The sequence below is a fragment of the Mastigoproctus giganteus genome, chromosome 3 (genome assembly GCF_048544385.1).
Source record: "Mastigoproctus giganteus isolate SK-2022 chromosome 3, ASM4854438v1, whole genome shotgun sequence".
In the NCBI taxonomy this organism is placed as follows: Eukaryota; Metazoa; Arthropoda; class Arachnida; order Uropygi; family Thelyphonidae; genus Mastigoproctus; species Mastigoproctus giganteus.
Window position 1 is genome coordinate 80,372,299 of NC_143577.1, and position 23,585 is coordinate 80,395,883.

General features: G+C 36.3%; 1 protein-coding gene across 3 annotated transcripts in view; it reads right to left on the bottom strand.

Annotated features, from left to right (window-relative positions):
* The window catches only part of LOC150088106 (LON peptidase N-terminal domain and RING finger protein 3), a 150,186-nt gene extending 127,990 nt beyond the window's left edge, over positions 1-22,196 (bottom strand). For 2 of the 3 annotated variants that reach the window (XR_016546776.1, XM_090370575.1), the window contains exons 1-2: positions 21,506-22,196; positions 17,566-17,684 (exon numbers count right to left, since the gene is read on the bottom strand). Coding sequence is in view for 1 of the 3 variants with exons in the window: in XM_090370575.1 (XP_090226701.1) it covers positions 17,566-17,684; positions 21,506-22,091 (705 nt within the window). In the remaining 2 variants the exon portion in view is untranslated. Of the gene's footprint in view, positions 1-17,565; positions 17,685-21,498 lie in introns of all 3 variants that reach the window. The other variant, XR_016546777.1, reaches the window with a different exon arrangement.
* Between the last annotated feature and the right edge of the window lie 1,389 nt (positions 22,197-23,585).

Consider the following 23,585-nt stretch of genomic DNA (forward strand, 5'->3'; position numbering starts at 1 on the left):
CTGAAGGAGAAAGATGTTTTATTAAGTGAAGTATAATTTTCCCTAGGATACTGTGTCTTTTCATCCAGCAAACAGACAAATCGACCATAGAACACATGCATAGAACAAAACAGACATAAGACACAGCACAGTAGATGAATTTAATTATTTGGGTGGCCTAAATATAACAGTTTAGTTTATGTTATCTTTACTGCATCTGGGAGAGAGCAAAGAGTGGGGATAAGGAATAAAGAAGAGAGCAAAGAGTGCAGTTAAGGAATTCTTCACATATATAAATGCAAAGAACAGAAGGACAAATCAGATTGAACCCTTATGTAATCGATGTGGGACAGTATTAGATACCACAGCTGAAGTTGCAGATGAACTCAACAGTTACTCTGCATCAATATTTATATAAAAAACCCTTTGTGTCAATGAGATATTATGGAAGTGAAGTTGAAAAAAACATGTAATTAATGATGTTGAAATTTCAAATAATTATTTAATGAGAACTTTTGTGCCTACAGGCAAGTAAGGCTCCTGTGGTTGATGGCATATACCCTATAATCTTAAAGGAGGTGGCAAGTAAGTGCATTGAACCATTAAGGCTAGTTATCAGAGCATCACTGGACTCAGGAGAGATTCCGTTGGATTAGTGTAAATTGGAACATAAAGGCGGTTCTAGGAGTGTAACGGGAAATTATCGACTGGCCAGTCTAACTTCAGTAGTAGGGAAAATCATGGAGGCAATGATCAAGGGTGGAATTCAGAATCATTTAGATAGTTCCCCAAGGATCAGTATTGAGACCACTGTTGTTTTTGATTATCTTAAATGACATCTATGAAGGGATGGAGGGCGTGAGGTCTAAACTTGCAGATGATGTAAGGATCACTAGAGTAGTTAATGATCGCCACCAAGCAGAGCTTCTTCAGAGTGACCTAGATAGACTTCCGGGATGGTCAGAAAAGTGGCAGCTATATGCTTTAATTCAGCAAAATGCAAGGTCTTACACCTGGGGAACAGCAACCCCAAAATAATTTATACACTTGGTGGAGTTGAACTAAAGTCAGTATTGGAGGAACGGGACTTGGTAGTTACCATATGGTCAGACATGAAGTTGTCCGAGAATTGTGGATAGGTTGCAATGTTGCATGGTGTCCTATCGATGATTTATCGAACATTTGCTAGTAGAGATAACATCATAATCACATAAAGGTGATTTTATAACCTTTATGTGATTAAATTATAAACAATTATTTTTTTTAAATTAGTAGGTATTTAAAAACTGGTATTTTTTTTTAAATTAGTACCGAAAAACTAGTATTTTTTTATATCAATACTGGTATTTCAATACGGGAATCCCAGTATTGTTAGCCCTAGTCTGCACTGCTCAGAAAACTTCATATCTGATTGTAGTCAAGTCTTTTTCATTCCCCACTATCCTAAGTGTAGTATCGCATATTTGGTACATTACTGTAAGGTTACTGCTACCCATATGCAGTACTTTGCATTTGTCAATGTTAAACTTCAGTTGCCACCTCTCAGCCCAAATTTTCTAGATCCTGTTGCAGCAGAGCACTGTCATTAACAACCCTGCAAATATTCGTATCATCTGAAAACTTGGAGATTAAGCCTGATATACCTTCAGTACTATTGATGAATACAGAAAACAACAACGGACCCAACACCGAACCTTGGGGAATCCACTAATCACAGCAGTCTATGAAGGGTAGTGTCCGCTGATAATAACTCTCTTCTTACACTAAACCATCCCTTTATCCATAGCAAAAGCTTGTCCTTAATGCTATACTGCTTCAGTTTGTATTATAGTCTTCCATGTGCAACAGTATCAAAAGCTTTCCTGAAATACAAGTATATGATATCAAAATTAATTTTTTGTATCTAGTTCCTTTGTGACCACATCATAGTATCCAATCAAATTGATCAGACAAGACTTCCACTTAAAAAACCCATACTGTGTCTGAACTATAACTGCAGTCTTGTTTGGATGATCCTGCATTGCTTCTTTAACCAGGGACTCCATTATTTTCCCCAGAACAGAAGTTCAACTAACAGGTTTGTAATTACTCGTGTCACCCTTTGTGAACTGGGGACACATTTGCACATCTCCAGTTCGTGGGCCTCCCCTGAGTCAAAGGAAGCTCTCATAATTATGGCTAAGGGTTTGCTTACTTCCTTTGCTGCCTCCTTTAATATAAGGGGATAGATCCCATCAACCCTAGGTGCCTTTCTTATGTTTAACTTCAACAATTTCTCCTCCACTTTGCTCTCAGTTATTACAAAATCATTTAGTTCCCTGTTAGAATTTTATAAACTTCTGGCCTTCCCTACAGAACTCCTCACATGTGTGTAGATGCAAAATACTCATTCAGTTTGTCAGCTACTTTGAGCACTCAACATTTGGACCCAAAAGTGGACCAATCTGATTCATCCTGTTCTTTCTCGAGTTTGCATAAGTAAAGAAATCTTTGCTGGTCCTCTCTTTGAATTCTTTGCCAAAGATTTCTCATAATCTACATTTGCTTGCCTAACCTCCTTTGTGACTTGATTACAGACTACCTTATATCTAACATAGGCTTCTGTGTCACCTAATTTGTATGCATCCCATGCATTTTTCTTCTCTGCCACAAGTCTCATTAGTTCATCTGATATCCATTTAGGCCTAAACCTTGAAGAGTATTTCTTAGTTGGGATACAAAGCCTAGTAGCTTCCAAAATTACTTCCTTGAATGCTTCCCATTTAGAATTTTCTGTTGATCATCATTTGATCTCATTGTATAGAATTTAAAAACTATCTGAGACCACTGTAGTCATCTTTACAAAAACAAAAACCCTTTCCTTTACCCCTGATGGTAGTTACATCTTTAAGTAAATCCCACATCAATACACTGTGATCAATGACACTTAGTAGTTCCTTTATCTGCATATTCTTAATGTATGAATAATCACTGCTGATAATGAGATCTCGAACATGCTGCTGTAGAAAACAATCATACAAATAAATTCACAAAAGTCTTGCTAGTGTGTGAGTGACCAACCCACAAGTTCCAGTCAATATCGGGAAAGTTAAAATACCCCATTATAAGACATTTTGATTTATTGGCCCTATCTATTTCTCTGTACAGCTGTTCATTGTACTTAGCGTCATTAGCTCTATAACACACTCCTTCTCTCATTTTTGCTTCCCCAGTGCTTATATTACACCAAACTGACTCAACATTGCACTGCCCACCCATGTCAACTACAAGAATACTGTCCAAATGCCCACTGGCAAAGCTATAAACAATTACAATATTATTTGCAAAAACTTCTATCAAGAAAAATTTAATGAATTATGCAATAGTACGAATGAAATCAAAATATCACCAAGAAGTTCCTGGACTTAGATAAGAAATTAAATATCAAAAATAATAACACTAAATTTCTATTTATATATTTAATTGCAAAATTTCATAAATCTCCCACGTGAATTAGATTTTTTACTTTATAACTAGAGAGTAACAACTAGGGAAAGTTATGTAAAAACACCCAGCAAATTACTAGGTGCTTTTTTTTTTTGTTTATATATATATATATATATATATATATATATATATATATATATATAAATTAATGTAATCAGGTATAGATAATTCTCCCTAATATCACTGATAATTCTCCAGATGGGGTGATTCAATGACTTCATATTGGTATTTACATTACTGGCACATATGATCTTAATAACCTGTTTATCAGTATCTCACATAATTTAAAACAGGGTGTTCATTTTAAAAGTAAACCCATGTCATTCCTATTAAGTACAACACTACCAAGTAACAATTGCTTGTGTAACTAAATGAGGGTGCTAGTGCAATATGTTAAGTAACTGGAGGAAGTGACACTTCTGCATTCCAAGGGTTCAATTTGTTGCAATCCATGTTTGAAGTTGCACACGTCATGCCATATACCATCAAGCAACATATTTTTTTAGGAGTGCTGTGGCTCAGAGGAGAACCAAAGGGGGTGACTCTCTTTAAACTACGGCCTAACAAAATGTGCAACGTTTGCAGACTTTCTGGAACAGCACATGATACATGCAAGGAGGATGTCTTTGTGTTTGGTAGGTGCACAGTGTGTGAAGAAACTAGGCGTCAGCTCAGCATTCTGATGGACATTTATGAGAGTTTGAAGAGTAGGGAAATGCCCTCAAAGGAATTAAAATGGGAGGCCCATCAAGTTCTCAGCTGACCAAATCAATACCACAACCTCACACTTGTGCATCAGGCAACAGAGCAGCAAACTCCAAGGAAGAATGCAGTGGTCCCACAGCAGGTAGTTAATGTCAGTGACTCTAATGTCAGGGAAATGGGAAATATGTTGCACAAGAAGGGTATGTTTGCCAGCGGAAAAAGTTGATGAGCTTGTAGAGCAGATATCATTTTTTAAGAGCACAAAAGGTTAGATTGTTGTACAGACTGGTACTAACGATATTAAGAATAGATCTGATGACTTACTTCATAAGTACAGGGGAATATTAAGAAAAAGTCATGAGTCAAGATGGATTTTGAAAGTGTCTACAATTCAGTCAAGACATGACAGGAGGGAATACACGTTGAGAACCTTGTCAATCAATTTGACCCTGGAGAGAAGTGCAAGTGTCATGGAGTAGAATTTTTATTAGCATGGTCTATGCTTGTTAACAGGAGAGAGTTTTTACAGGGCTGGGATAAATTTAAATAGAAAGAGTGCAAGAATATTTGTTGATGCTATTGAGGCAGTGATAGGTAGGTCGGAAAATTGCCAGCTTGAAGGGGGATACACAGATTAATAGATTAAATAGAACTGCAGGCAGAGATTAAAGTGATCCTTGCACTGCTTCTATTGGATAGTGCAGCAGGCTGGAAAGCAAGATGTCAAGCCTGCTGTGATTCATCATCGAACAAGTAAATACATATGCTGTGTTAAGAGTAACACAGAGTAAGAACATGTCGATATATACTTGCATTTACACTGATGCTAGGAGCATCGTAAATAAATTTGATGTACAAATTAAGTCATCAAATGCAGACATCGCTGTCACTCAGACACGATCTGAATTTGAATATGGGGAGTACAATGTATACAGGAAGGACGGACGGATTATGCTCATAGTTAAGAAGCATATTAAATCTCAGGCATTGCATTAATTCGACATGGTGACCAGTGCAATGTTGGGTTAGTTTGGTGGGATATAAACACTAGGAAAACAAAATTAAGAGTAGGAGTGTGTTATAGGCCTAATGACTGTGATAAGTATACAAAACAGCTATACAGAGATATAGAGTGGGTCAGTAAATCAGAATGTCTTATGAGGGTCATTCCATGTCAAGTGGCCATCTTCAATTTTGTTAAAACTTGGTGTGGATGTTTAAATAGGTTTCAAATGAAGCTTTGCAAAAATTTCAGTTCAAAATATAGTATGCTTGAGGCACCAGCACCTTTTTGTGGAGGTTGCTTGTGTTATGCGGAATAAATCACAAAACATTTTCAAAGTTTTAAGTTTATTGCACAATGGTGAGAGGTAGTGCTATGAAACTTGGTATACCTAGTTAACTTTTGGCAGAGAATGCAAAACAAACCTTCACATTTTTTACAATGTGGTCTAAAACTGGCACCAAAAATCTGTCACGACAAATTTAAGCAAGACTTTTGAAAGTCATAATTTTAAATAAAAAACTTTAGTACCTTCTTCTTTGGAAATTCCACTTACCAACTGCATGAATTCAGCCTAACTAAATATCAGTTAGTACTTGTTAGTCCTCTTATACTTGTTTTCTGGCTGAGATACTTTCCTTCAAAGATTGCCTCAAAATTTGAAAGTCAAATTTGACCTATCTTAAGGGGTAAATATCTTAATGTGGGACACCTTTAATTCTCTAGTTTTTTCCACCACTGGAAAGAGCAGAGTGTCAGCTACAAGGATCATGGTTTATCTGTTTTGTGTCTTTGCACTTAAGGCCTTAATAAGCCTAAACATCAAGTAGTTTTATGTGCCGTATTGTTATTCTGTGAGATCTTTTTTGTTGCAGAACACTTCCTTAATCCTGCCTAAAGTTTAGAATAATCTGAAAGAATTTGAATAGAATTCTTGAATTCAAAAAAAAAACCCACCCAAAACAGATGAACATTCTAGAATCATACAAAAGAGTATAAACAGCTGATATTTGAACCATGCTGTTAGGTTTTATCTTCATGATGAACAGTTTGTTTATTTTGTTCCTCTATTTTTTTTATTGTTTGACTGTAATAAAGTTAAGTTTTCATTGTTTGCAGAAACGTCCACTTATTGGTCAGCATGAAAGCCATGGAATCAGAAGATTTTGCTGCAGATAAGCTGGACTCATGCACCATCAGTCATATGGATAATTCTAAATGTCATGTGCTATCCTATTCATGCAAAACTAAGTTAAAATTATTTAAAGAATTTGAATAACAACATCCGATAGGCTGACATTGTGGATTAAAACTGGGTGAATAAGACAATTTGTTTACATCATGAAGCTTTGCTTTTGACAAAATTTGAATATTTGCAGCATTCATGTTGTAATCCTTACCAGAAGAAAAATCAGTGAAGGTAAAGAAAGCCAACATGAGAACGACGAGAAATGTCAGATAACATACGCGGAAAATTAGTTTCCCAATATGGCACTCTAGCGCTGCTTGCTCGGTAAGCAGACGGTAGGTGTTATCAGTCTGGAGCAAAGTCGAGAACAATATATTGATTGACAGGTAGGCGTGGCAAACTATGTGCTGATTGGCGCACGAACACAACACACGATAACATGGGGTTAGTATCATTTTAGTAGCACTCAACTCAGAAGCACTAATGGTAACTTGTCCTAATGAACGCTTTCCATAATGGTGAAAAAAGGTCAGGTTACCCCCACTCGAATCCCATGGGAGTTGAACTCCTCCCGAAGTGGAGGGGGCAACCTAACCTTTTTTCTTTAGAATCCAGTCATATTTAGAAATACAATCATAAAAAAATAAATTTTTTTATGAATGTATTTTTATTCTCTTGTTCAATAATATGTCCTAATGGTGAAAAAAGGTCAAGTTACCTCCACTTGAATCCCATGGGAGCTTGAACCCCTCCCGAAATGGACGGGGTAACATAACCTTTTTTCCTTAGAATCATGTGGACTAGTGCATAAATTGTTTATTAACAAAATATTATTTTTTTATTACTGTACTTTTATTTTTAAAGACACTCGTGCGGATATACATGTATCATAACATCAATCAACACCTCAATCTATATATATATATATAGAATCTTTCTTTTCTTATGTTATTTCCTAACTTAACGTTTAAGGTTAGGTCACTAAATATAAGGAAACTGTTTCTATTATTTCCTAATCTACCATTTAAGGTCAGGTTACGAAATAACAAAAAGTAAAGAAACCTTTTTTCTTTTTTCATAACCAAACCTAAATCAACAGTACAGTAAAAACTCATTAACTCCAAAAATCTGCTTTTAATAATGAGAAAAAAACATAATGAAGAACATAAAAATGAACAGAACGAAACTTTTATTAATTTAGTTTTCGTCAAAAAATCAACCAACGTTTTATTTTCCCTACAAATTTTTTCCATCTTTAAAAGATTCATCGCTACTATTACCTGCTTACCATTCATTACAAAACTATTATGCACCGTTCTTTACTTATAAATGCACATTATAATGCCAACCAATGACTACACAGTAGCATGCCCTCTGTCGCGCCCACCACCAATCATTTCCTCGCTTGCCACGCCTACCTGTCAATCAATATATCCTTCTCGATTTCGGCTCCAGATCGATAACACCTATCGTCTGTTTATCGAGCGAGCTGCACTAGAGTCCGGTGTCAGGAAACTAATTTTCCACGTAAGTTATCCGACGCTTCTCGTTGTTCTCATGTTGGCTTTCTTTACCTTAGCCGAAAAATCATATGGTGAAAAAAAGTTTACAACCAATTGATTTGTCAATGGCAGACTACCTGAAAGACCTAACAAAGGCAGACATAACACCAGGTCAGAAACTGTGCCCATCATGCCGAAAAGCAGCAACAAGAACATCAACTTCATCTGGATCAGACCATGATGACAAAATGCATGTGACTGAAAGCTTGAACACAAGTTTGATAGCTATTGGTATTTCTCCTCTGAAATTTCAGTGAATGGCTAAGAGAGCCTCACAAGGTTTGCCAAAAGAAGGCAAGTCAAGTACAAGATGTAATTGCCAGTAAAATTGCATCTATTGGTGGCTTGGATCCAAATGACATCATGGAGCCAAGTGCAAGTTATCAGTGTGGAAACTGCTTAGATTACAATGAACAGACTGCCATCCCTTGTGGTGGAGGTTGATAGCCTAAATAAGTTTAAGGCTCAGCTGGACAGGTATTTTGAACGAACAGAGGGGTGAAGTGGAAGTGGGTTTTTTTTTTTTTTTTGGCTGATGCTGCATAAGCTTGCTTTCTTGCATCAAATGCCTCTACTAATGCTAATGCTAAATGCTAATGAATACTGCTCATGGGTCAACGATGTTCCGCAAACTGTGTTCTCCAAAATCAAATCATGAGCTGCTGAAAGAATTGAAAGAAAAGTTGATGGTATCAAGCCATTCAGAAAAACTTCAAATATTAACACTATCTCCAGTTAGTTGGTCCATAAAGAAAATAATGGAAGAGTTTAGTGTCTCAGAAAGAATGGTCAAGAAAGCTAGAAAACTTAAAGCAGAAGGAATCATGGCCATACCTGGAAAAAAGCAAGGAGTAGTAATATCAACCATCAATGAAAAATTCCAGTCCATTACGAAGCAGTGATTCAATATCTTCACACTCACTTGAAGTTGTATTGTGTTTTAAATAAATTTTGTTGCAGTTATAACTTCTTTCAAGCTTCAAAACCAATAGAACATCATCTTTATGCTTGGAATCCTGAATAAACACTACTTTTCAGGCTTGGGAACTTGCACTAAAGAAACGCATGCAATTTCTTTTCGTTATTTGCATCCCCATTGTAAAAAATAGATCTTTTTGTGCATTGGCAATATATCCTTTCTAATTAAACCAAAGGGCAGAGTAATTACAGAAAATTTCACTCTTGTAAATGCAATAGTTCTGTCCTTATTGAGATGTGAAACTTCACTATCAAATACCTTGGGAAACGAGAGTACACGTAAACAGGCGAAGTTTTTACGGCTCCAGCTAATAGAGAAGTTTTCTTAAATTTTTGCTTTTTTATTGACTTAAATTGGCATATTAATTTATTTTCTAGAGTTGTTTTATATTCCTAGTAACAATACTTTAGTTTAATTTGAACTTAGATTTTGTAGGGTTATTACTTAGTAAGAGTATCTAATCCACATGTTGAACAAGTTTTGCAGCTCCCACGAACACCAAGTTTTTAATTATATTTAGCCGGTTTATTGACTTAATTGTTAAATTATTAAATTAGATTAGATTAAATTAGATTAAATTATTTTCTATAATCAGCTTAGACCTAGTCAAGCTCCGCGGTTTATTTTGAATTTAGATAGCGCGATTTTGAAAGTAATTAATACCTTGCGTCCATAGATTTACTGTTCGTAACTTTCCACCATTGCTATACGATAAACCTTAAAACTTCTGTTAAACCTTACGCTATCTAGTACACCCCGAACTATATAGCATAAGGTTTAACAGAAAACTAGATGGCAAGTATAGTAGAATCAATTAATCAGTCAAATTTACTAATCTTATTAAATATCACTGTCAATTTAATTGTACTTTTTTAACTAAATACATATAACGACCTAGTTTTTACAAACTTAACATTATAAATTAATACTTATAACTTGAGAGAAGATAAGAAAGTCATATAACATAACTCTGAGATAATATTCGATACTGAAATACATATATATAGTGTTATAACTGCATTGGGATATAAGTTTTGGGTTATATTTTGTATTGGAATTTTATTTGAAATTGAACAGAAATAATGACTCAGACCACAGCAGCAAAGCAAAAGGCTCAAACTAATGGGGGTGCTGTAGCTCAGGAGAGAACTGAGGGTGGGCGGTTGTCCTCGAATCACAGCCTTTTAAAATGCACTGCTTGTTTGATGTTTGTAGAGCAATCAGGAACGGATTGCCAAGAATATGCTTGACAATATTATCATATTGCCAAGAAATATCATATTGTCTTTATGTGTGCACGATGTAAGGAGTGTGAGGAAATCAGGTGCCAACTCAACATTGTTATGGGCCTATACGAGAGCTTGAAGGACAGGGTGGATGCCCTCGAAGGATTAAAATTGAGGGGACCCATCAAACTCTCAGCTGCCCACATCAATGCCAGAGTTTGCACTTGAACATCACGCAACTACGCTATGTGTAGTGGGGATTTCCACTACACATAGCATAGTGGCAAACCCCAAGGCAGAATGTGCTGGTCCCAAAGGAAAGTTGTTGTCGGTGATTATATTGTCAGGGAAACGGGGAAAACATTGTGCAAAAAGGATAGGTGGTGGTTGTTGTTTGTTTGTTTGGTTTTTAGGAGCGTTAGCAACTAAGGCCATATTGCTCCAAGGAGTGGTCATTCCCTGTCCTTTCTGCATCCTCCGTATTTGGTGGTCATGGGCTCGAACCCCAGTCTAATCAAGAAGCGTGTGCTACGCACTGCTGCTCCTGCCCACGGAGGTGCCAAAAAGGATAGGTAGAACAGGACCAGGGTATATCTGCCAGGGGCAAAGGTTGATGACGTTGTAGAGTAGATATCATCTTTTAAGGGCACAAAGGGTGATATTGTTGTACATATTGGCACTAATGATATTAAGAATAGGAGACCAGTGGAATTACTTAACAAGTACAGGTCAGTGTTGAAAAAAAGCCGTGAGTTAGGGTTAAATTTGAAAGCGTCTGCAATTCTGCCCAGACACGACAGGAGGGAGTATATGATAAGAGCCTTGTCAATCAATTCGGCCCTGGAGAGATTGTGCAAGGCTCAAGGGGTAGAATTTTTCTCAGCCTTGTCTGTGCTTGTTAACAGGACAGACAGCTTCTACAGGGATGGGATATACTTAAATAGAAGGGGTTAAAGAATATTTGCTGATGCTATCAAGGCACAGTTAGGTGGGTCGGAAAACTGCTAGCTTGGATTTATAGATTAACAGTAGCCACTGGCCGAGATGAAAGTGATCCTTGCACTGATTCTATTGAAATAAAATTGACAGCAGCTTGAAAAGCAGGACAACGGAGATTTCCAGGACTGCTGGGAGTCAGAGTGGAACAAGTAAATACATGGGCTGTGTTAGGGTAACTAAGAGTAGAAACAGGTGCATGTATACTTGCATGTACATCAATGCTAGGAGTGTAGTTAATAAATTTTATCAGCTTGAAGTGCTTGTCAAGACATCAAGGGCAGATATTGTTGGGATATCAGAGATGTGGTGTCACACAAAAATAAGCAGGAAAGATTTGGAAATTCGGGAGCACAATGTGTACAAAAAGGATAGACAGGGCAGGAAGGGAGGAGGGGTTATGATGTTGTTTTTAAGAAAACATAAAAATCTAAGGAAGTGCATCCAATTGATGTTCAGGGACAATGCTTGTTTGTTTTTAGGAGCATTAGCAACTAAGGCCATATTGCTCCGGGATATGCGGTGGTCATTCTCTGAACCTTTCCGCATCCTGCGTATTTGGTGGTGACTGGCTCGAACCCCAGTCTAATCAAGAAGCGTGTGCTATGCACTGCTGCGCCTTCCCACCTGGCTACGGAGGCACCTGAGACAAAGCAATGTTGAGTCTGGTGTGACATAAGCAGTGGGAAACGAAAAATGAGAGAGGTGTGTGTTATAGACCTAATGAATCTGATGAGTATAATGAGCAATTGTGCAGAGAAATAGTGGGCCAGTAAATCAGTATTTTATAATGGGGGATTTTAATTTCACAGAGATTGACTGGAATTTATGGGTTGGTCACTCACACACACTAGCAAGGCTTTTGTGGATTTATTGGATGATTGTTTTCTACATCAGCATGTTCGAGAGGCAAGTAGAGGGAGTAATACTCTTGATCTGATTATCAGTAGTGATTCTTCATGCATTAAGAATCTTAAGAAACTGCAGAAAAAGGAACCACTAAGTGGCAGTGTTCACAGTGTGCTGAAGTTGGATTTACTCAAAGAGATAACTACTAGCAGGGGTAAAGGGAAGGGTTTTTGCTTTTGTAAAGGTGACTGCGGTGGTCTGAGACAGTATTTAAATTCTATACATTGGGACAAAATGATGGTGTAAATAAAAGCAAATACAAAATGGGAAGCAGTCAAAGAATTAATCTTAGAAGCTACTAGGCTTTTCATACTAACTAAGAAATATTGTTCAAGGTTTAGGGCCTAAATGGATTTCAGATGAACTAATTAGACATGTGGCAGAGAGGAAAATGCATGGGATACATATAAATTAACAGGTGATACAGAAGCCTATGATAGATATAAGCTGGTCTGTAACCAAGTCACAAAGGAGGTTAGATGGGCAAAGGCAGATTACGAGAAATCTTTGGCAAAGAATGCAAAAAAGAAAAACAGAGTTCTTTACTTATGTAAACTTTAGAAGGAAGGGGATGAATCAGATTGGTCCACTTGATATCGATGGTTCAACTGTTGATGATCCTGCTCAGGTAGCTAACAAAATTAAATGAAATTTTGCATCTACATTCACACATGAGGAGTTATTCAGGGAAGAGAATGCCAGAAGGTTATCAAATTGTAGCAGGGTGCTTAATGATTTTGTAATAACTGAGAGCAAAGTGGAAGAGAAATTGTTGAAGATAAACATAAGAAAGGCACTTGGGGTGGATGGAATCTATCCAGTTATATTAAAAGAGGCAGCAAAGGAAGTAAGCAAACCCTTAGCCATAATTATGAGAGCTTCCTTGGACACAGGGGAGGTACCTATGGACTGGAGTTGTGCAAATGTGACCCCAATCCACAAAGGAGGGTCAAGGGGAGACAGGTAATTACAGACCTGTTAGTTTAACTTCTGTTCCAGGGAAATTAATGGAGGCACTGGTTAAAGAAGCATTGAAGGATTATCTAGACAAGACTTCGGTTATAACTCGGCAGCATGGGTTTGTTAAGGGGAAGTCTTGTCTGACCATTTGATTGCATACTATGATGTAGTCAGAAAGGAACTGGATGCAAAGAATAATTTTGATATCATATATATTTGGATCTTAGAAAGGCTTTTGATACTGTTGCACATGGAAGACTGCTGGACAAATTGGAGCAATGTGGCACTGGAGGCAAATTGCTACTATGGATAAAGGGATGGTTGAGTGGGAGAAGACAGAGTGGTAATCAATGGACACTGCTCTTTATGGAGTACCCCAGGGTTCAGTGTTTGGGTCCTTTGTTGTTTTCCATATTCATTAATGATATTGATGATGGTATATCGGGCTTAATGTCCAAGTTTGCAGACAATACGAAGGTCGGCAGGATTGTTAATGACAGTACGTTGCTGCAACAGGATCTAGAAAAGTTGAGCAGAGACCATCTTCAAAATTAGGCCACGACATGGAATCTACCATGAGGGATTTTAATGTTCCAGATGTTGACTGGAATTTACACACATACACACTACAAGATTTTTGTAGATTTCTTGGATGACTCTTTTCTACAGCAGCATGTTAGAGAGGCAACAAGAGGAAGCAATACTTGACCTGGATATCAGCACTGAGCCTTCATTCATTAAGAATCTGCAGTTAAAAAAACCCACAGTGTACTAGAGTGGAATTTAATTAAAGACATAAGTACTGTCAAGGGTAAAGAGAAAGGCTTTTGTTTCACAAGGGTGACTGCAGTGGTCTCGGACAGGTTTTAAATTTATGGAGTCCGATCAACTGATGATGATACATCAGCAAGTTATAAATGGGAACTGTTCAGGAAAGTAATCATAGAAGCTACTGGGTTTTTCATAACAATGAAGAAATACTGTTCAAACCTTAGACCTAAATGTATGTTACATGAACTATTGAGATATATGGCAAAGAAGAAAAGTGCATAGGATGCATATAAATTATAAGGTGATATAGAAGCCTATGGTATATATATATAAATTAGCCTGTAATCAAGTCACAGATGAGATGGTTCTGATGAGAAGCTTCTGGCAAAGAATACAAAGAAAAGCAGCAAAGACTGCTATGCTTATATTAACAATAAAAAGAATTGGCCAAATTACATTGGGCCACTTAATGTTAATTAGTTAACTGTTTTTGACCCTGCTCAAGATGTTGGCAAAATTGAGTAGGTATTTTGTATCTACATTCACACATGAGGCATTCTTTAGGGAAGAGGATGCGAGAAGTTTATCAAACTCTAATGGGGAGCTAAATGACTTTGTGATAATTGAAAGGAAAGTCGAGGAGAAATTGTTGAGGATGGACATAAAAATCGCACCTGGGGTAAATGGAACCTATCCAATTATATTAAGGGAGGCAAGCAAAGGAGCTAAGCCAACCATCAGCCATAATTATGAAAGTGTCCTTGGATTCAGGAGAGGTCTCTATGGACTGGAGATGTGCAAACATATCCTCAATTCATAAAGGGGGATCAAAAAGTGACGAGTAATTATAGACCTGTTAGCTTAACATCTTTTTCATGTTTCCTTAACATCTTATGGAAAAAATAAATAATAATAGCTGAATTTCTATTTTTCTGCAATGGTATCTTGGATGGAATGACAAATCTTTCTATATGAGCCAAATATAAAATTTAATGAAAAATTGGAGTTTTTAAACTTGACTGGGAGTTGAGATGTTACACACAGGTGAGCAGATAGATGGATGGACATGCCTAAAAATTTATAATATATACCCACTGACTTCACTAATGAATGCACTAAGGAGAGAGAGTATATGATGAGAGCCCTTGTTAATCAATTCAGCAGTGGAGAGACTGTGAAAGGTTCATTAGGTAGAATTTTTCTCAATGTGGCCTATGCTCATTAACTGGAGAGTATTTCTACAGGGATGGGATATTGTTATTATTATTAGCCATATGGTGCGAGGAAGCCTGAGGCTTTTGCTGCACCAGCCAAAAAAAAAAAAAAAATTTCTGAATTACCCTGAAAGAGAAAGAGAAAACAAGTAAGTGCCAAGCCCATACTCACCAGATGTAAAAGCTATCAAACGTAGACACTGTAGGGTTTTCAGGGCCATAATGCCACTGAAATGTAATAAAAGCAGAATTTAAATATGGTGAGCACAATTTGTACAGAAAGAACAGACAGGATAGGAGGAGGAGAGGTGCAGCTATCATCTTGCTTAAGAAGAACTTAGAATCTAAGGCAGTGCAAAAAGCAGACATAGCCAGTGACATAAGCAATGGGAAAACAAATGAGAGTAGGAGGGTATTATAGGTAGAGAAACTTTTTTTTTTTTTTTTATGAAAACCCCAAACATGAAAGGTATCAAAAAGTATAGTACTTAGTACCGTGCATGGGTTGAAGGAGAAAGGGGGATGCCGGAAACTTTGCTCTAGAGACTAAACATGGGTTTTACCACTTCAAGCCTCCAATAAGCAAAGTGGTGGTATTTCACCGGTTGATGAAAGTCATCTACCACCTCCAACTGATGAGTATACCAAAGAACTATACAGACAACTATACAGTTCTTTGATACAGACCTACATTTGTTTCAAACGAGGATAATGCTCCATGCCACACATGCAAAAAAGTTTGAATAACCAGCACAAATTACCAATTTGAACCCTGTAGAATACCTATGTGATGAGCTGGAAACATCAGGTAAGGTCAGACCAGTATGTCCCACATTCATAGCGCAAATGTGCTTCAGGAGGAATGGAGGGCTATACACTGCAATCTATTATTCATCAGTGGAATTCCCATTGGTATGGTGAAGTGTGCCATAGCAGCCAAACAGGAACCAACACACTATTAAAGTGAAAATGGAATAATTGCAAAACTGATGTGAACTCATACTTTTTGGAGGCTAGTGTACATGAAATAAATGTAGAATGACATCCTACTATCAAGCCAGTCACAACTGACTGTTAGCTGTTCTGTGAAAAGAAGTGCACCATGAGAATTTGTTTTTCTCGCATGTCTTACTGATGTTAATAATCCCCAGAATAATTTACTAGTTGGGTAGTATCACACTTAAGGTGGAGGAAAATAAGAGGGTAGATGTCATTGTATAGTCCAACAAAGTTGGACAAAGTGCACACAGGCTGCCAAAACAGCTCGTAAGATTCTGCCACAGGAATTTTGCCACCAGGGACAAGGAGACGATTATCCAATTGTATAAGGCAATGGTTGCATCTTGAGCATTGCATAAAAGTCTGGAAGCTTAATTTTAAGAAATGACGTGGATCTGTTGGACTGGGTACAGAGAAAAGCAACACGATTAGTAAAAGACACAAAATTAGTACCTTTACCATGAAGAAAGTTAGTTCTGCAAATTGTAGTGCTTGGAAACTAAGCACTTGGAAGGAGACCTGATTGAATTGCTTAAGGCTTGAAATGGATTGAATAAACTAAATGCTGATGACATCCTTACTCTTCCTCAGACAATGCATAATGGGAAAAGCTTAAATTGAAAAAGGATGGTTGAAGGACAGATGGGCAAAAAGTTGCTTTCAGCAACTTTTTTGCACATCAGTCAGCAAGATTGATTGATTGTGGCAACAAACTCCTATCTGGTGTTGCAGAAGTGTCTGAATAAATTTAAGAAAGAATTACACAAATTATTAGATGAGGTGGGTTGCTTCCTTGAATCACTTGCCACTAGTAATAATAATGTTTAAGTGTACTATACTTCTACAGAATGCGTTTCGTGCTTTTGAAATACAAAAAAATATTAAAATTAAATTTTGACATCTCAACAAATACATTTAATACTAAAAGAAAGTAACCAAAAGAAAGTGAATGTAACAATATTCCATCAAATACATCAAGCAACAGCAATTACACAACACCAAGAATGTCCATGGCTCTGAGAAGTCCTTATGGTAAAAGCTGTGTAGGTAACTTACCCACAATGTCAATGATTTAAATGAAAAATAGCAATTATCTTAAAAAATCTACTCAAAAGAACTAAAAACAATATGCACAACAATGGCAGATATTTCACGATAGTGATGAACTGGATTAAGTAAACTATCTCTGAAACTGCTTCTGATCATCACAAAAGCATTCATCGATATGGGTGTAGAAATGAAAGCAAGCTCTAAAACAGATAAACAATTAGCAAGTTATGAACTTGTGTTTTTTCCTGATATAAAGTATGCAATAATTGTATCTGCATAATACTTCATTCATTAAAAAGTAACAAAAAATAGCACTCAGCAGCACTAAAAATAATACTGGTCAAGTGACTATTACCTCCTCCAGAGTATGACTTATTCTGGTAGTCTCAAAGTATCAAGGCATGAGATAACAGCAATAGTGGTATATACCAAGATATCAAAAATTTAACAGAATATATTTCAAAATAAATTGCTAATTAAAATATATTACAATCTAAATGATATTAGTCATCCCTATAGCAATGAACACATACAAACCTTGGGCCAAAGTGGGCAGAGTTTCACAGCAGTCTCAGAATCTTCTAATGCTTCCTCTATTTGTCCAATTGCCAGATAAATCTGAGAGCTGTTGCTGACTGCGAGATGATTCAAAGGATCTAATAAAATTAACACTAATAAAGAACAATACTTTGTTTGCTAAAAGTAAAAAGTATTTTAAATCAGAAATAAGACTATCATAAATTTGGGAATGTTCTTAAATCAGAAAGTGATTTTTTTTTTTTTTTTTTTTAAGAATACTATTATTCAAGTAAAAAGTTTCCAACTTATGAACTACATATCTTTTTAAATGAGATGTACATAAGATGTACATGAGATGTACATAAGCATAAGTTTCCAACTCAAATGAATTAAAAAAAATTTTTTTTTTTTTTTTAACCAGTGACCATGACCATTTTATTTTTTTTAACCATGATTTGTACATCATAGATATGTAAATGTATCTCAATAAATGACACCTATTGAGGTATACTCCTGATTAAAAGCAGTGAAATTATTTTTTTCTTGTATGAATAGACATATTTTATAGTGAATACTATAAAATAATTTTAAAATAAACACTTTATTTCCACATACTGTAAATATTGGATAAAATTCCACATATCCTTGACAAACTGAATAGGTATTTTGCATCTACATTCACACATGAGCAGCATATTATAGGCTTAGTTGCTAATGCGCCAATAAAACCCAAGAACCAACCAATCACACATGAGGAATTTTTTAGGGTTGGGAATGTCATGAGTGTATCAAATTGTAACAGGGAGCTAACTGAGGTGGATAATGGAACGTAAATTGTTGAAGCTAAATGTAGAAAAGACACCTGGGATAGATCTATTCAGTTATGTTAAGGGAGGCAGCAAAGAGGTAATTTACCTTTATCCATAATTATGAGAGAATTCTTGGATTCAAGGAAGGTTCCTATGGATTGAAGGTGTGCTAGTATGACACCTTCAATTGACATTCTGTTCCAGGGAAAATAATGAAGTCACTGGTTAAAGAAGTGATGGACGACCATATAAACAGGAATGCATTTATACTGCAGTCAAATTGATGCTATGACTGCATTTATACTGCAGTCATAGCATCGATTTGTTAAGGGACTATCTTCTCTGACCTGTCTGATTTTTTTTTTTTTTTTTTCCTTATGAAAACCCCAAACAGGATAGGTATTAGAACTTTTAGTACTTGGTACAGTGCTTGGGTTGAGAAGACGAGAGAAAATTGAATTTCTGTGGTTTGTAATGCTTAGGAAATATGTTTAGGGAGGAGATTGTTCCAAAATACAGAAGTCGAAGGTATAAATGAGGAAGAAGAAAAGTTGGTTTTTTGAGTTTGAAGTTGGACAGTAAAGGGATGTTGACTGGTTGTGACACATGTTCACATTGTTTTGGAAGAGAAAAGGGAATTATAGAAGCTAATTCAGATGACCAGTGCCCATTGTAGTAATTACAGCCGACCAGGCTAGCTGGGTGGGTAAAGTGCCTGCCTGGCAACTGGTCGCGGGTTCGAATTCCACCTCGGGCTAGGATCAGAGTAGTGCAAAAACCTTGGGAGGTGCATTATGGCCACAGAAGCCGATGCACCAACAACTAACAAAGAAAAAACAATGTAGTACACCTAATTCTGTTTTTGCACAAACTTTTTTTTACACGAATTTGATTTAACACAAATTGAAAATAAATATTTCATTCTCTTTTTAAGCGAGTCATTTTGATTTAACACGATTTCTATGAATTTTTTTGCCTAAATTCTAAGAAAATTTTTTTTTTTTTATTTGTGGCATATTAGTATCATTTTTATATTACATGCACCAATAGATTGGATAACAACTAGTGTGTGCATTTTGAAACGCATGCTTTTGTTTACCAATGTGTACGTCTAGGTATCTATGAATATTCAACGTTTTTATTGAATTTGGTGCACATCTACGGTATTCGTGCATTGTATCTTCGGAAGACATTTAGTAGTAAGCTTTATTTCAAAGTGAAAGAATCTTTAGTGAAATTTGTGCACATATAAATTTATTAATTTTGCCAATAGTCAAATTGTAAGTTTACAAATTTTTCATACTTTTTTTATTAATTATAACTGAGATATTTTTCGGTAGCCCTTATATAACGTCGAATAATTTGCCTATTACAAAATGAAAAGGAAAGCGATTTCTTTGGAACTTAAAATTCAAATTTTAGATCATTTTGCAACTGGACATGGGGCTACGTCTGTAGGAAAGCATTTTGGTACATGAAGTTACCGTAAGAACTATTAAAAAAAAATGAAGCTGCAATTAGGAAGTCGGTATGTTCTGAAACAAAAGTAAGTGTTAATTCATCATCATATACAAGAGATATTGTCAAGGAAAAAATGGAAAAGGTTCTGGTAAAATGGATAGAAGATCAGTCACAAAAAAAAAAGAGTACCAGTAGATGGAAATGCTATCAAGCAAACAGCACTAAGAATTTACACACAGATTAAAGAAAGGAACCAAGCACTTCATCTCAGTTAAACAGAAAGTATGAATTTTCTGCGAGTACAGGTTGGATGACACGGTTTCTTAAAAGGAATGCTCTTCATAATATAAAAATTAAAGGTGCATCTGCAGATGAATCGACTACTAAAGTATTCCAGCAGGAACTTGCAAAAATTATTGAAGATGGAAGATACACTCCTAATCAAGTGTGGAATGCAGATGAAACTGGTTTCTTCTGGAAACGAATGCCGAACAGAACGTATGTTGCCAAATCACAGAAAACTGCTGGTGGTTTTAAGGTAGCTAAGGATTGTGTGACATTATTTTCCTCCAATGTTTCAGGAGATCGTACATTGAAACTACTGCTGGTAAATCTAGCCCTAAACCCACGTTCAATGAAAAGTTTAGATATCAATAAACTGCCTGTTCACTGGATGGCAAAACAAGAAGGCCTGGATGACCACTGCTATCTTTACAGAATGGTTCAACAAACATTTGTTGAACCTGAAACTTTAAACAAACATCATCAGCATTTGTCCAGTGTTATGTTACTCTACAAGCAGAAAGGTTTAGTTTGGTTTTTTTTATGGCACATTGGCAACTAATGCCATAATGCACCAAGTGAAAATACAAAAAAAAAAAAAAAAAAACCACATGAGAAATATATGGCAAATAAATAGAACAGACTGTTAATAAAAACTCCACTGTAAGGTAAATTACAGCAGCCTCTGTACTGGTTTAAGAAGCTAGGTATGAAATGGGGTCTGGCATATTAGCATAGGCACATGATGAAAGAAAGCAAGCTTATACAGCATCAGAAATATTAGTTGGTTGGTCTTGGACAATAGTAGCAAAGTTTCTTTCCCAAAAACTGACAGGAAAAATATAAAAGTACAACTCACGGGAAAAGTACATTTGGTGTATGAACTACTAAGCGTTGTGAAAAGGGTGTTTTTTTTGTTGTTGTTGATGGTCTATAAGTTGCTTTCTTACATCATTTGACACATTAATAACTACTCAATTAGCCTACAATTGGAAAATGTGTTTTGTTTTGTTTTGTTTTATGTGGTCAAATACGTTCTTGTTATTTGTAACCCTATCTTAAAACTAAATCTACTTAAACTATAATCTACGTGGATAATTAGTGTGTTGCTTCGTTTGGACTAGATTTCTTTAGAAGAAAAGCCAAGAAAAGAAAAGCCAAAGAAAAGCCAAGCAATGTTCTTGGTTCTTTTAACAAAATATTAAAGATCCGCTTAGTTCTGTAATCTGTTAAACGAGTGTAAGCAAGAGTGGGAGCTGTAGTGTGCTCAAGTAGTTCCCTGAGAATATCAAAAATGCTGATCTGATGTTATCTAAATAACAAGTAAAAATTCCTTAAGAAAACTTGCAATTTTATACACGCTGGGAAGAGGACAAAGGAAATAAAAATTGATGCTTACAACTTACCGCAGTGACGAGCCAAATTATACATTTCCAGTGCTGCAGATGTCTCGCCCTTTTCAAACAATATATCACCGTCCAGTTGATGCTTCGCTCCCCTAATACCATTCTCCCAACATTTCTCAAAAAATGTAGATATTAAAACATTTGTTTTTAAATTAGAGATCTGGGTAGGATTGAAATTTAAACTGCACTTTTTACAAACGCTACTGACAGACGTATCGCAAAAAACACATTGTTTACAAAACGTATGCCCGCAAGGAAAAGTAACTGGGTCAACAAGAATACCATGACAAACTTTACAGGAAAATATGGAACTTGTTCTTCCAACCGTTTGAATCCCATATTTAACAGCAATTTCCACTAGAGATTCGGTCAATATTTCTAATTGCTCTGGTTGTACTGTACCGTGATCGTAGGCTCGCGCATAAACTACCAAAGCTTCACGTATTTTACCACAGTTTACAAGAGAATCTGCTAGACCTAATAGCAAATCAACGGAAGCTCCATTTTCTTTTATAGCTGATTCATATATTTCAGCAGCTTCTCGATAATTTTGATTCAGAAAGGCCTTTCGAGCTTTATCACCCATTGTAAGCGGTGCACATTACAAATATGACGTTAACAGTCACCATTCCAACAACGTTTTCAAAAAATCACTTCACCTGATAAATTACAAAACACTCCGATTAAACGTATAATGGTAGACACCACTTATGTAACAAATTGAAGCAAACAACAAGACGTCAGTCGCTCTATTTACCACGTGCCTGACCTCTCACGTGGTATTTGTTCATTTTCCTGTTACGAAACAGTTTATTGCCCTTACATTCCTCTGCAGTGATTTCCAGACGAGACAGTAAAGGTGTAAAGTCTATATTTAGCGACCCCAGTATTAATAAAATATATATTTAAAAAAATCCTCCCAAAGTTACAAAAAAAAATAAACTTGAATTGACATCAGAATTACATAAAAACGGTGTTTTTTATGAAGTTATAAATTTTGATTAAACTAGCGTTGTATGTATTAGAACTTATTAGAAAAATTATTGTAGTAATATTGAAATTAAACTTACGAAAGCCATCATCATAGTTTATTTACAAAATACAATGTAAATAGGGAACTAGCATACATAAAAAAACAGGAAATTTTTTTTACAAGTAAACTAGCAGTTCTGGCATAAAAGATCTGGTACAATAAGTCTATTGTATGTCTCTCTCTCTCTTTTGTGATAATGGGTAAATGTCAGTAAGAGATAGAGATAGTTATGCAGATTCATTAAGGATTTGCTGATGTATGCCAGAATTGAGTTTTGGGACTCCCATGATTCCTACCGCACTTGTTGGTTTGTAGATAGCAAACGGAATAAAGTGAGCTGCTGGCAGATGTCTAAGGTGGTGTCCAAGCCATCTCAGTTGACTTTTTTAGAGAGTCGTCAACAAATGTTCCTCAAGACTTTCTTCTAAAATTATTGGATTGGCGTTACTCCAGGCAGGGGCGGGCTGTCCCGAGAGTAAAGGGGTGCACAGCACCCGTACGCCAACATTCAAGGGGAGCCTGAAAACCTGAAACTTATATACATACGAAAAAAAAAATTTAAAGGGACGCCAATTTTCAATTGGCACTGGGCGCAACATACCATAGCAACGCCTCTGCCTCCAGGAGTACCTAATAACAGTTCTAAGAGAGGAGGTGCCAAAACCATTGATGATGATAGAAGCTTTTATGGTACAGACGTTCCAGGTTTGTGCACCACACAGGAACAATAACACACCAGTGCAGTTATATAATCTTATTTTTGTATCTGGAGTGATTAGAGGGGATTTCCATATTTTATTTAAAGTCAAGTGCAACTTTGGTCCTTGAAGTTGCCACAGACATTCTCTCATATAGGCCAGACAAGCTGTATTTGCTACCTGGGAGACTAAAACGCTGATGGAACTGATATAGGGATGACATTCAAACCAAGTGGACCCAATTTCGATGAAGTCCGGCCGGTCTGGGACAGTCAAGTCCTCTGCTCGCACATTCAAGATGCTGGGACTGTTACTAATCCTTGGTATAAATTCCATGCATAAGCACACT